Source organism: Paralichthys olivaceus, chromosome 20 (assembly GCF_024713975.1).
Source record: "Paralichthys olivaceus isolate ysfri-2021 chromosome 20, ASM2471397v2, whole genome shotgun sequence".
In the NCBI taxonomy this organism is placed as follows: domain Eukaryota; kingdom Metazoa; phylum Chordata; class Actinopteri; order Pleuronectiformes; family Paralichthyidae; genus Paralichthys; species Paralichthys olivaceus.
Window position 1 is genome coordinate 18,379,675 of NC_091112.1, and position 15,005 is coordinate 18,394,679.

The following is a 15,005-nucleotide window of genomic DNA, read 5'->3' on the forward strand; positions in this document are numbered from 1 at the left end:
TTTCACTTAGAGGATGTCCTGTACAACCATGTCTGATCTGATCAGGCAGATCCAATGGAGCAATTTCAGATTTGGTGTTCCTTATCTATGAGTTTTCTAAATATGAGCAGTACGTGGTTCAGCGGACATCCTGGGAGGAACTCAGTTCATTACATTACATTGCATTTAGCTGATGCTTTTATCCAGTGACATAATAAGTGCATCAACCATGAAGGAACAAACCCAGAACTAAAAGAATCAAGTAATGTTGCTTCAAAAAAGCCAAAATACAAAGTACAATAGAAGTGCCATATAAGTACAACAAAATATACAGCATTTCTCATCTTCACCAAGGTGCAGTCTGAAGAGATGTGTCTTTAGTCTGCAGTGAAAGATATGAAGACTATGAAGACTTTGTGCTGTCCTGGTGTCAGTGGGGAGCTCGTTCCACCATTTAGGAGCCAGGACAGCAAACAGTCGTGATTTTGTTGAGTAGTTAGCTCGCAGTAAGGGAGCAGCAAGCTGATTGGCAGATGCAGAGCGGAGTGGATGGGCTGGGGTTTATGGTTTGACCATTTCCTGGATGTAGACTGGACCCGATCCATTCACTGTACGCAAGTACTAGTGTTTTGAAACAGATGCGGGCAGCCACTGGCAACCAGTGAAAGGAGTGGAGGAGCGAAGTGGTGTGAGTGAATTTAGGTAAGTTAAAGACCAGTTGAGCTGCTGCATTCTGGGTGAGCTGCAGCGGTCGGATAGTTCGTCTGACCGTTGGATTCTCAGTCTGCCTGACCAAGGCCCGTCTTGCTTAGTTCTGCATTTTATGCACCAACTCTAGATAGAGTTCAAACTTCTTCCATTTCACAATTATTAAGGTCACTGTGTTCCTGGGAACACTCCAATCTTTAGAAATGGATTCATACCTTTGTTCAGATCTGACAACCATTTTGATCACAGGTCTACATCGAGTTCCCTGGACTTAATGGCCGGGTTTTGAACTGACATGCAGCAATAGTCGAGAAAATCTTCTGAACTTATATGTCCATTTAATTTAATTAAATTTGCCAAAGATGGATTCCAATCAGGGTCTTGGCGTGCCACAGAAAAGCCTCTCACCTCTTCACATGAGAGATTTCATTTTTGTCATCATGGGTTGCTAAAGGTAGTGACATGTAAAACTTTTTTATTGTATCAATTTCAAATTAAAAGTATAATACACCAAAGTATACAAAAAGGGAAGGAGTCTGAAAACTTTCTGAAGCAACTGTAATCACACCAAGTTAAGAACAAATTGATATAAATATTGTTTTGAACATTTCTATATATCTGTAGAGTCACTTAAGTGTCAAGTGTCTTATGTTACTTTAACTGCTGTTGAATACATGAATGAATACATTAACTGGGTCATGGTGACATCATGCAACCAGCGCTTGCCTAAAAACAGCATTTTCCTGAGCCACAGAGAGAAAGGGTCAACTGAGAACATGGAAGGGTGGAGTGGAAACAACGGTCATCTCTCACGTTACTCCCTGTCTATTGTGTGACCACGCATTCGTTTGAGGGGCAGCAGCAGCTCCTGACCTGCTCTGCAAAAGATCCATAAGAAGGAAAGTGGAGAACGGGATGTTCACGTGAGGGATGGCTTACTCCTGAAAGGTTTCATTGTGGCCAGGAAACATTAGCTGGGATTGAGTTCTTTGGGAAATGCCTGGTGCAATTTTGGAGAGGAGGGAATCATTTTTGTGTCATGTTAACCCAGAAAGAATTTGGTGTGGGAGGGAACGTCTTAAAAGCCTCACGACATTAACTTAGAACCAGATCCACTAATTGCTGTATATCAATATCCACTGTCTAGTACTGCTGTGTTTACATGCATCTAATGATATTAGCTATTGAAACATTGACAGATGCACTGACACTTTACAGTTCTACATAGCTCTACAGAGCTTTTAGCCTTTTTCAGCTCATTGTTTTTGGTTTCCATCCCCAAAACTGTTCATATCAGCCCTGCACAGGCATAGCTTTCAATATAACACCTGGATTGACTAAATTTCCTGTTCAGGAGCCGTGATTAAAATGACACTAAGGCCGGAGATATAATTGCTTTTAACTACACATATGCATCGTGGCTCTCTCAGCTATCCTGCGTATATGTTTGGTCCCACATCCTGAGAAGTTCACACCATGCCTCTGCAAGATGCAATACACACATCAACAGTAGGGGCAGAAAGTTGCCATTGTCACAATGCTGTTGATTTAAGGGCCTTGTATACCCTTTATGATGGCACCATGATCGCTTCACGATGCATCTTATTTTTCCACACAAACGTGGGGGGCTGATTTTGAGTATAAAGACTTGAACCTTCATGGAAGTGCTTCAGTTGTGTGTGTGAGTGATTACTGCTGAGACAGCTTCAGGTTATTAATCTTCTCTCTAGTGCACTTTAATGTGCTGTGCTTCAAATTTAGAAATGATAAAATGATAAACAATAGTCCACAGGCTTCATGTGTTCCTCTGGGAACAAACACCATGTTATGTTTTGACAAACTGGTTACACTTTACAAAGAGAAAAGAAAACTGTTTACATTGTTTCATGAGCAAATCAGACTTTTTCCCAAGGCTGCAGAGAACACAGTGTGGTCTGAACACCAAGTGAAACTACACTGAATTATAAAGCATTTAGTTGAGAGTAATGAATTTGGCCCGGGACAAACATGATCACTAAAAGCAGTTTCCCCTGTGTTTACTATCTACTTGTTTGGGTGCAGCTTTCCTAAAATACTGGTTCCTAAAAACCCGCTCCTCCAGTAGCTGCAGGTCGGACCTGCACAACATCCAGAAGGAATTTCTGATCATTCTTCCTGTGGAGCAGCTTCAGTTCAGAGTGATGTGATAACAAGCGCTCAGCGCCAAGTACAGGTCTGAACACACCCCAACGTGTCCTGAGATCCAATCGCTCAGACTGCATTCAGAGTTGGTCTGGATGTGGCCACATTCTTTTCACTTTGTCAAGGAAAATGCATCCAGGGCCACATATGAAGGACTCCGCCGACGCCCTCTGACCTGCTTCAGTTCCAACATATTTCTACTCTTCTCTGTAACCATACAAGGATTCATTGGCATAATGACTGATACTTATCTTCGATTGATAAAATCTTTCTTCATAGCTGCACACATTCATTCAGTCTGCTCCTGACCCTGTTCGCCCGCTTTCTGACACACTAACCTTTAATCAGACACACCTAGTCTAAAGTCAGATTGGGTAAGAACAGTAAATGGTCTGCATTTATATAACACTTTTCTCGTCCTGATGACCACTCAGTGGGCTTTACAGTACAGTTTTACATTCACACAAACATTTATACAGTGCATCTATGTGCAGCACTTTTCTCTACAACATCATGTCTTTGCGAACACAAATGACAGTCGTGATTAATTGCAATAAGAGCAAGGAAGTGAGATTCCCTCTCAACAGGAGACACATTCAGGACACATTTTAATAGCAGGTGTGAACAGGCAAACTTAGTACTGTCCACGTGTGATTGGATCTCTGAGGACGGATGCTAATACCAGTTCTGAACAGGGTCTCAGACTATCTGAGTTAAAGGGGAAGCTCGAACTTGGCCACTCCAACACGTGGATTTTCTTTGTTTAAAACCTTTGTATAGATTTGTTTATTTTGTTTAGTCTCATGAATTTGAGAACTAATTGTTCCCTCAGGGATGTCAAGCTGTCCTGATCCGGAGGCAGCAAAGCTCCAAATCATAATGCTCGCTCCATCATACGTCACCATTTAGATGATGTTTTCATGTTGGCATGCTGTTCACTGTTCAAACCATACATAGTGCTGTGTGTTCTTCCAGAACAAGTCAACCACAGCTCCATCAGCCTGTGTCAAGGTGCTCTTTGGCAAACTCAGGCACACAATGATTTGAGAGTAGTAGAGTCATAAGCAATCTCAGAGCCCAAAAGCTAAAGTTTGCAAATTGATTAGCCTCTCAGGGCAATGGCCAGTATTTTGGGGCTTCCAATATTGACAGCTGATACCTGGGCCAAGACGCCATCTTCCATTCGTATACATCATTTACTGCCCTCCACACGTTAACCTGGAGGAGAGGAGGACCTCCAAAAGTATTTTGTATGGACTCAAATACTTCACCCACCCATCCATTGGTATAGTGGCGAGTAGACAATGAGGGAATTTTCATTTTTGGGTGGACTTTCCATTTAACCCTAGGGTGAGGACAAACTTGAAAAAAATAAAAATGTAACGATGGGAAAAAGTGAAGGACCCCTCTCCTAAAATGGACAGGAATGCAGTAGACATGAAAATAAATAACAATATTTGAGATATTTGTGAGAAAAAACAGTGTCTATGAATGAGAGGAAACATTGTGCTTGTGTTTGGAGAAGCCTGTTCATTACCTTTTTCCTCATATTATGATAAAAAATATACACAATCAAATTTGGATTTCCACCAACCTGTGAATAAATAAATGTAACTCTACTCTAAATGTAATGAATGCAATATAAATACAGTCCACTTACTATTAAATCCATTACAATTAATGAAAGGTGAATAAAGCAGTGTTGTCCCGATGTTATTAGGTGGAGCTCAACTGTGGCTTTACACCCAATGACTAAAATCCTTCAGCCAGTTAAATATGGTAGAAAACATCCACAATCTAAGAGATGTATAATTCAATAAAATGGATTAAGGTTGAATATGTTTGCTGGAAACATTTGGAATAATGTCAGTGCATAACTCAACATAGACAAAGTAAAGTTAGATATTACTTTTAATGGAGCTGATACTGAGAGGATGACGGTCAATCAAATTCTATTTGTATGCCCATATTCACAAATCACAATTTTCCTTATAGGGCTTAACAATCTGTACAAGGTGTGACACCCTCTGTCTTCAACCCTCGACCATAGGGAGCAAAGAAACAACCAAACAAAACCTTTCAACAACGGAAAAACGCTGAGACTGCAGGGAGGAGTGCAGTAAGTGTCGAGTGTAACCAATCAACAAAATGACAATAATTACAACCATCGTGAGAAAAGGGTATGAGAGCAGGCTTTTGCTTGTGGGTGCCTGCCCAGCTATCTTTGTCCTTTAATCATAAAAAGAACACAACCAGATTTCACACCAGCGTGCGGCAGGTAAGGTGTGTCTGCTCGGCTCTTGGCGTGTAAATGGTTGTATTTATATTGCGCTTCTCTAGTCTTGGTGACCACTCAAAACGCTTTACACCACAGTTTCCCATTCACCCATTCACACACACATTCATACATACATGCTAGCACGTTTTGTTGTTCTATTGGGCAGTTTGGGGTTCAGCATCTTGACCTAGGACACTTTGGCCTGCAGATGCAAAGTGTCCTTGGGCAGATGCATGCAGATTCTGGTTGGAGGACGACCGCTCTACCTCTACCGCTCTCGTTGTGTGTCTCGGTGTGTGTGGATCGGTGTGTGTGTGTCTCGGTGTGTGTGTGTGTGTGTCGGTGACTCTCCCTGGTGGAAGTATGTCAGTGGGTTACATTGACACCAGTGCAGGGCTGTGGGGAGGGGCGGAGCCGACGAACTGGGTCACATGGTTCCACAGTGGCGCTGCCGCAGACAGAGCCGTCCTCCATACCCAGCGGAGCGGCGCCCTCAGCACGTCGTCTGTGAACGGAGAGCAGCGCGTCCTCCACGTAACCGAGTCTCAGTGAAACCCGAGGAAGACAACCGACTTCGTGTTCACTGTCCGAAAAAAAACTTCACTTCGATTCGCAAGATTTATTTTGTGTTGTTGTCGCAGCTTTTCCGGGTTTGTTTTTTTTTCCTTTCTGCCGAGACACCGACGGGACAGCCGACGGAAGCTGCGACCCGTCTTCATCGGCTCCTTCAGCCACGTTCATTTTCAATGTTGTAGCTCGTCACAGCCACTTTCCCCGGGGCTCATTCAGCGACTCTCCAGTTGCTGAGCACTCGACAGAAACACGGCTTGTGCACCGAGGTAGCAGAGGAGGAGGAAAACCCCCGAACACTCGCACAGGACATGGAGTCGACCAAAGCTGGTGAGTGTTTGTAAATAACAGTCGGCTAATGTCACTTCCTGGTCTTAGCTCAGCGAAACCAATCCAAGTTAGCGCTGCTAGCATAGGGACGACTTTTAGCTCCGTGGTTTTCGTTTGTCGTGTCGTGTGTTTAAGTGGGTTAACGGTGTCAGTGGACGTGATCGCCTCGGTAGTTGTCAGTGGCAGCGCTGCAGTCGTCTCTCCTCACATGGACCCGTCAGGCTAGCCATGTGCGTCTGTGTTTACGCTCCCCGTGCGTCGCCGCCGATTGGCCCGGGCGGCGCCGTGACGCAGGGGTTGCATAATTCCTCGCAGCGAGACGCGCGTGGGACGCGTGGGGTCCGGCCTTGGATACACGTGAAGCTTCTTGCAGCAGATCGCGGTGACCCAGTTCTCCCCGGGAAACAACAGGCGCACTCCACGTGGGGGCGTGTTTAAAGTTCTACTGCATATGCAGATCCACATATACTCGCGTACATTTACATTTAAATCCAATCAAGAGAAATACAAGTGTGGAAATATAGATACATAGAAGCACGAATAACCAAAATGATAGCTGCAATTAACTATATACTGTAATTACAATTAAATAAGCTTTACAGCAAATCGAAATAGAATAAGTCATATATAAGTATATACAGAAAAGGATGCTGTCTGTAGGTTTATTTAATGTCAGTTAAAATGTTTATCCTTCAGTTAAATGGTTAAAGCAGTGATTTGACTGAACTGGTCTTTTAACTGGGTCAGAAACTGAACTATGTTTCCCCCTTAATGTCACATTATATAACAAACATACCCCTTTAGTGAATGCTCTCAGTTCCCATTATGATTGGTGTTAATGGTTAATATCTGTTATGAAATCATAAAAATCAATCATGAGCGTGGGCTGCCTAGATGTGACATGCATCTGTTACATGAGTACACATGTCAGATGAAGAAAAATCGACCCATTTAGATTTTTTTTTTTTTCCGCTTGATCTGTGATGGAGGCCTTGTCTGTGACTAGCTGCAAGGCCGGGGCTGGACTACCTACTACACACACCCCGGTGAGGCTGACATTATGTAATGGCTGTTACCTAATCACTGAGAATGGCAGGGGAAGACATCAGGTCAGGCTGTGTTGAGCAGGGGGGGGGGGCCTCCTCCTACTGGCTGGGAAAGCTGTCCTGGTATTATGATCTGCCCTCTGAATGTTAAGCTTGTTGGTTCCACTGTAAAAAAAAAAAAAGATGCATTTTGTGCCAGTGGTAGAGTTACATTTCATTTAAAGGAAATAAATCAGCAGGGGGTTAGTATTAACAGTAAGAGCCACCACTCTGAGCACAGCGTTTGAAGATTAAACTGGAAAATAAATATTGTAGCGTCTTATAACTTAAAATAAATGTTTAAGTGAAATTAACGGATAATGGTGCAATGGTGCAATGGTTTCTATTTCTGTTGAAGACGTCGAGCATTCTGAAAACAGCTGGGTTTTTAGGAGATTATTACAAATATTTAAGGTGCAGATCAATCCACAGTTGATACACTATGGAGTATTTGACAATAATGGATAAGGCTGGTGTTAACACAATGGTGAAAAGTACTCAGCAGTTTCCAGAAACATTTAGTCATGGTTGTTTTAGATTTTACTGTAACTGTACTGGTGAATTTATTTTTAGGAGCGCACCATGTTTTCTGCACTAGTGAGTATTGACATTATTAAAGCTGTCTGACACAGAGGAATTAGATGCATTGTGTGTGTGTGTGTGTGTGTGGGTGTGTGTGTGTGTGTGTATATAATCTCAGAATCAGGTTTATTGCCGAGTAGTTTTCCACATACATGGAATGTGCTGTGGTGTGTCTGTGTTAAGAACACATTACACTATGACAAACCTAATCTTTTAAAGAAAAAAAATAGACACGTCACTTGTCTTTTCCAGCTCAGATCTCTGTACAGAGCTGAACAGCTGCTGCAGTCCCTGTTGTCATGGCCCTTTTTTTTTTTCTTCCCTGCCATTTTACACCAGGAGGCGTAATAGCCTACATCAGCTCATCCAGCTCTGCCTCCAGCCCAGAGTCCTGCCACAGCGACTCTTCCAACGGCAGCTACCAGTCGTCCTCCCCGCCACATGGCTCCTCACCAGGCTGCCGCCAGCTGGGTCAGCCGGCTGACCCCACACTCTCTGCCGGTGGCCAAAACAATCCAGGGACTCAAAAGACCGGACGCACCTCCTCTGTAAAATGTGGTATAACAAGTAAGACAACAATTTTTTTATATGTGTGTGTGTGTGTACATAATAGTCAGAAGCTAACTGCATTGAAAATGCCTTTTTCATTACTGATCAAACAATTGCTTTTATGTGAAGATGTTAGTTTTAGGGAAAATATTTTTAGTACAAACTAATGCTTGAGGTGGAAAATATTTTACAGCTTAAAAATGGTAAAATGGTGTAATTAAAACTGAAAATTCCATATGAATTACACAGTTTATCATTTTCTTAACAAACCAACATTGATGACATGTTCCTGGTTTCAGGTCATTTCAGTTCACAATGACAATAGAGGTTGACACCACAACCAGATCTCAAACCAGTTTAGTTTCTTGGCTCACTGTGCTCTGTTCTAAGTTCCTGTGAATCAATGTTATGATCTCATTAGCCCTCAACTTCTATAACGCAGCCACATACCCATCAAATTTTTCTTAATAACTTGTAATTGATTGTGTTTTGTACTTATTATTGTTGAATTGAATCTATTCAATTAAAGGTGCTCAAAATGAGTTCTCTCAACACAAAGGCGCATTTTCTCTTTCACACTGACAATCATTTTTTTCTCTCAATAATACAATGATTATTTTACTAATTAATTTCAGTCTAAATGCAGTTATATTTTTACCTTACAATAATAGCACATGCAAAAAGAATCACATTTTCATGAGGTAAATCATATATTTCACTCTGGTGTGTTGCACTTGTGGCCTCACAACATTTGTCTTAAATGTCAGCTGTGATATAAATATGATGAATTCACACAAAAAAACTGCCTATGAAATACAGTTAAATTGATTTTGTGAACTGAAGAATGTAACTTTTGCATGCTGCTCAAATCAACAGATGATCTGTAAGAATGGGTTTTTGTATCAATCAGAAATCAATGGCCTGGTGCTGCTGTGTAAGGTCTGTGGTGATGTGGCGTCTGGTTTCCACTACGGCGTCCATGCCTGTGAGGGCTGCAAGGTAAAGACAGATCTGCGAATCAGCACCACACACACACGGCGAACATGCAGCGCGCGCACACACACACACTGAATCAGTCTTTTTCACTGCAACACTACAATGTGACTTTGGGGACTGGAGTTGAAGTGGGTCACTGCAGGCTCAGCCATCTGCACAGCTACCACCAGAAACTCTGAAACTAGTACACTCTATCCATCAGCCGCCCCCCACATACTTCATGTTGCTGCATGGCCTAGTTAAGTGTGGGGAGCAGTGCACAGTGACACACACACCACAGAACGCCTCATAGGAAAGACACACACACACACATATTCATGCTTTAGACACATTGAATCAATTGTTAATAGTGTGTAGGTAGTATTCATCAAATATGAATTCAACTTCGCTCCACTCCATATTTCTTATTTTCCCATGGCACATAGCCACGTGTTTACATCTTCTGATGATGGCATTTACAGCCCTCCGGACATAACAGACCCTCGCATATGCTTGAATACATTCATTGTGGCCCGAGCCTCGGCCATGACACTGTTTTCTTTGTACGCACAGGGCTTCTTCAGGAGGAGCATCCAGCAGAACATCCAATACAAGAAGTGCCTTAAGAATGAGAGCTGCCCCATCATGAGGATCAACAGGAACCGCTGCCAGCAGTGCCGCTTTAAGAAATGCCTGATGGTGGGGATGTCCAGAGACTGTGAGTATCTGCTGCCATCACTGCCCCAGCCTCTTTTAGAACTGTAAAATGAAAGGATATTGAAGTTGTTGAAATTTAATTATAAAATAAATATCCTTATTAATAAATACATTTTAAAATCAATAATATTAAACATGTTTTTAAACTCTTGAAAATTGTCTTGATGTCAGAACATTTAGCCAATTGGCTGAGTTTATTGGATGATTTAATAATTGGATGGTTTTATAAAGGATTTTTAAGTTTTAATAATGGTGTATTTATAAAACACTACCGCTGTATTGGGACATTAAATAAAGATTCATCCAGTCAGAAAAAGACAATCTAATCCAAAATCATTCTGTTTACTCTACATTTACCAAAGTTCACCTTGATTGATTTGGGAGTATCCCTTTACTTAAGTGTATCTAATCGTTGTTATGTTATGAATTAAATTAAATTGATCATTACTGTCAACAGCACTTTCAAAGTGGAAACATCTCTGATAAATTCCTCTCCCCACTGTTTAGCTGTGCGTTTTGGCCGAATCCCGAAGCGGGAGAAACAGCGCATGCTGCTGGAGATGCAGAGTGCCATGAACAACATGATGAACAACAGTCAGCTGCAGAACCAGCTGCACAGCAGCCAGACGCTACCTATCACCAAGCCGCTGCCAGCCAGTGCCATAGAACCTACCTCAGAGGCTGCCGACCCCGCCCCCTCCCGCTCTCAATCTTCCTCGCTGTGCTCCAGCCCGTCAGACTCCAGCTCGGACCCCGAGCCCGCCGTGGCGATGGACACCAGCCCCATCTCAGCCTCACTAAGTGCGTCTGACAGCGGAGAGGAGGAGGTGATCGGCTCGGTGACCAGGGCCCACCAGGAGACCTTCATGTACAACCAGGAGCAGAGTAACCTAATGGCTGAGGCCCCGGCCACCACTGACCCCCTGGAGAGCGGCTCTGATCAAAACGCAGCTAACTGCTGGAAAGAAGAGCAGCAGGATGCCTGGAACCACCACAACAATATGGCCACCATGGCAGCGCAGGACCCCTCCTCCAGCGTGGGCCACCAGGGTCCAGAGGACAGCACCAACCACTGCCCCTTCAGACTGTCCAGAAGCACTGCCAGCCACTGTCCGGCCTACACACACGGAGCCTTCAGAGCTCCAGCTGCAGAGGACCCCGCCAACGTGGCCCACAGTGGGCTCCAGTGGAGAGAAGGCCGACGGATGCATCTGGTGAGAAACAGAGAAGAGAGAGGGGGGCTTTGTGTTACAAATATCGCACATTTTAACACAAAGCAAATACGCTAAATAAAGGTATTTGATGAAAACTGAATTGCGAGTCACACAAATGAAAACCTGTAATAGAATAAATGACAGAGGAGGTTTAATGGTTGGGTGACAGTTCTCAGAGCGGTTGTCACTACAAGAGAGACCCCATCACACACCACTATTTATTATACAACATTTTAAATAGAGCTTTATTTGTATTTCTAAACCAGTGGTTTATTTGTGGGGTCAGTAATTAACCCCAATGTCCTGGATTATTTAAGTTATACATTTAACTGACCAAAACAAATGCAGTAATTTAAAAAAATTAGACTGAATTTTATATTTTATAAACTATATTTTATGTTTGCTTCAGCTAAAGAACATGTTGTTTTCCTCTGTCCTGTCCTCAGGTTTGTCCGATGAACACTTCTCCTCACGTGGACCCACAGAAATCTGGCCATGAGGTGTGGGAGGAGTTCGCCCACAGCTTCACCCCAGCCGTCAGGGAAGTGGTGGAGTTTGCCAAGAAGATCCCAGGCTTCAGAGATCTGTCCCAGCATGACCAGGTCAGCCTGCTGAAGGCCGGCACTTTTGAGGTACGCCATGTTTTAATAATAATGATAAGAATAATAAACTCAATCTATATAGCACTTTTCTTAGCAATGTTATAAAGTGCTTTCACAAAAAATGGGATGAACTAAAGGCCGGGTACGTGTTCTCGCAGGTGCTCGTGGTCCGTTTTGCTTCTCTCTTTGACGTGAAGGACCGCACTATAACCTTTCTGGGTGGGAAGAAGTACAGCGTGGACACTCTGAGGGCCATGGGCTCCAGCGACCTCCTCAACTCCATGTTTGACTTCAGCGAGAAGCTCACCAACCTGGGCCTCAGTGAGGAGGAAATGAGCCTCTTCACTGCAGTGGTTCTGGTCTCTGCACGTAGGTTTCATGACTTTCTTGTTACTCGTCCATTTCCTTTGACAGTGCAAAGTCACACAATGGTTCTTTTTAGCAGAAAAACCATAAATACATACCGCCCATTCCCTTATCCCCTACCCCCACCACCTTGGAGTGCCATAGCCTCTGAAAACATAAACCAACAAAATTCATACATCAAATGTTAGTTGATAATGCAAATTCCCTCCACAATCACAGAATGGTACTGTTTTTTACACATTCACTTATTTCTCTGTTTGCTCTACTAATTAATTCAAAGATAAAAACTGTAACTTTATCACTGATGTTTATTGATATTTATATGTGTATGAAATATATTTTGCAAATAAAGTTGAGTGGATCAGTGTGACCCCTAGTTTCTCGTCCTCTGGACTTGAATACCGTTCACCAGCCTTACCCTGACCTTTGTGTCGCTCATCCCTCCAGATCGCTCCGGCATCGAGAACGTGAACTCTGTGGAGGCGCTGCAGGAGACGCTGATCCGTGCCCTGCGGAGCCTCATCACCAGGAACCACCCCAACGAGTCGGCCATCTTCACCAAGCTGCTGCTCAAACTGCCCGACCTGCGCTCGCTCAACAATATGCACTCTGAGCAGCTGCTGGCCTTCAAGGTCCATTCCTGAAGTTTCCTTGAATACTTGATGCCCACTCCTCCCTCTGTCCGGCCTGCGAGGTAAACTTGGAGACCGCCGGCCGGAGACCACCCGCTCCACTACACTTCCCAGAAAACCACACCTGCACCTCCCTCTGTCTGTAGACTGAACTATAGCCCAAACATGACATTAAAAGGGGGAGGAGGACCATGAAATGTTATTGTACTGTACTGTAGGGCGTAACTGCCTGTGTGATGGTAATGCATACATACAGACACACTGATTGATGTACATGTTTCCTGTGTTTGTGTGTAGCATACTGTGCGTTTGCGACCGTACAAACGTTAGAAGCACTTTTCTGTATAGTGTAGAATGGTATTTTTTGCATTCATAGTGCAATATGTGACTGCTTTTTGATTTGAGCTGTATTGTGAGGAGTTGAGAAACTTGTGTACATGTATTCAATGGAACACATGAATTTGAATAGGTGCTGTGCTCATGTGATTGGTGGAAAATATAAACCTAAAAAAAAAAAAAAAAAACACCCCCGGGTGCTGAATAACTGTCTCAGTGGCATCCTCTTAAAAAAAAAGCAGACGACAATTAGAGGAATGTGGACGTGGAGCTGCGTAAACGACTCAGCTTTACACTTTGGTCCTCAGAGAAATCAGAGGTTTCATTTGACTTAGATAAGCAGAAGAAGGCGATGTCTCATTTGAAGCTTTCTCATGCAGTTGTGTGTGTACTATGTTGTGTTTCTGTCAGTTGCAGGATATTTTTCTAAATTATTTGGGCATTGTGACAAATCAAATGTATTGCTGTCGCTCTGTTGCTTGGCGACACAGGATTTCTACTCACAGATCAGTGGAAACACTGAACCATTGAAATCAGAGTTTGGACTTAAAGCGTCTTTCTTGAAGATACATTTTCTCTTCTCCTACATATTTTTTTCCATAACAAAAAAAACAACATATTTCTGAGATTCCAGTGTCTGCTGTCCTACTTGTCCTGGGTCATGCTTAGTTTCCTCAGGCACTTAATGTTGCTGACACTTGCTGTCACCAGCAACTTCCACTTGCTTGAATGAACTTAGTTTCTTTTTCATTTAAAAAAAACTGTAAAGACTTAAGTTGAGCATAGTAAACTGAATAGGTAGGACTGTTCTACATAAAAAAATGACTGTAATATCACTGAAGTGATTGTAGCGTAAAGAAATAAGCTGAGTCGAGGTGACATCCGAGTTGCTGGTGTTCAGATAGTTTTTGTGATGCCATCTTTTCGTTCCGATGTTGAATTCAGAATGTCTGGCCTTGGATATCCAGAGCTTCTGTCTTTGTGTTAACATTGCTAAACTGTGGCTCTGTTCTCCTCTGTGAAAGGATTGCAGAATGCATAGATTTCTATATAAATATATACACATACTATCATACATACATAAATGTATAGATGAATATATCTGTATGAATAAATTTTCTAAATGCATTTCATGCTGTGGAGTGGTTTGTGTCTGAATTGAGTACAATCTGTTAATCACATGCTTGTTAAAGGGAATTATCTCTAAGGTCTAAATGGAAAATGTATTAATTTGAGAATTTTAAAGTTTAAAAGGTGCAAATAATAATTTGTTTATATAGATGCACGACATGTCTCCACCTTCTCCTACTATCCACAAATGAAGGTAAAATATCGCATTACGAAAGCTGCCATCTTGTGAATTCTGAGTCACAGGCTGAGCAGCAGCGATGGCAGGATGGACCTGCTGTAGTGACGCCTTTCTGACACACGCACTTGACCAATCTAAAGTTAGTCTCAGCTTTCAATTACGACATTTCACCCTGTTTCTGTAGCATCAAGTAACTTATTAAAACCAAAATCACTGGAAAAAAGAACATTGGTGTGATAACTACCATAAATCATAGAAACCATCTTTGAGACAAATTTATTTAATTTGTACTTTAACTTTTTAGTTTGGTCCATGTCCCATCCATTTACATGGAGTAGATGAGGTGTATGACCTATACTTCAGTCAGCCACCAGGGGGCGATCAAGATCCATTGGCTTCACTTTTGGGGAGCAGTCATGTCTTCCATCTTTATAAACAGTCTATGATGCAAAACATGGAAAGCTAATGTGTAAAAAGCTGAGCTTGGCAATGAGGTTATGTTTTTCCCCCTGAGTAAAGTAAGTAAAGAACCTCTGGACAGATCACCACAAAACTCTGTGGAGGGAAGCTGTAGGGATCAGGGAGGAAGCCA

The 15,005-nt window shown here is 42.7% G+C and overlaps 1 protein-coding gene across 1 annotated transcript; it reads left to right on the plus strand.

Annotated features, from left to right (window-relative positions):
- Positions 1-5,587: 5,587 nt before the first annotated feature.
- Positions 5,588-14,232, plus strand: nr1d2b (nuclear receptor subfamily 1, group D, member 2b). Its single transcript, XM_020090873.2, has 8 exons — positions 5,588-6,046; positions 8,053-8,280; positions 9,173-9,261; positions 9,811-9,955; positions 10,462-11,168; positions 11,615-11,800; positions 11,929-12,139; positions 12,584-14,232. The coding sequence occupies exons 1-8, from the start codon at positions 6,028-6,030 to the stop codon at positions 12,778-12,780; spliced, it is 1,782 nt and encodes a 593-aa protein (XP_019946432.1). The 5' UTR covers positions 5,588-6,027; the 3' UTR covers positions 12,781-14,232.
- Positions 14,233-15,005: the final 773 nt, after the last annotated feature.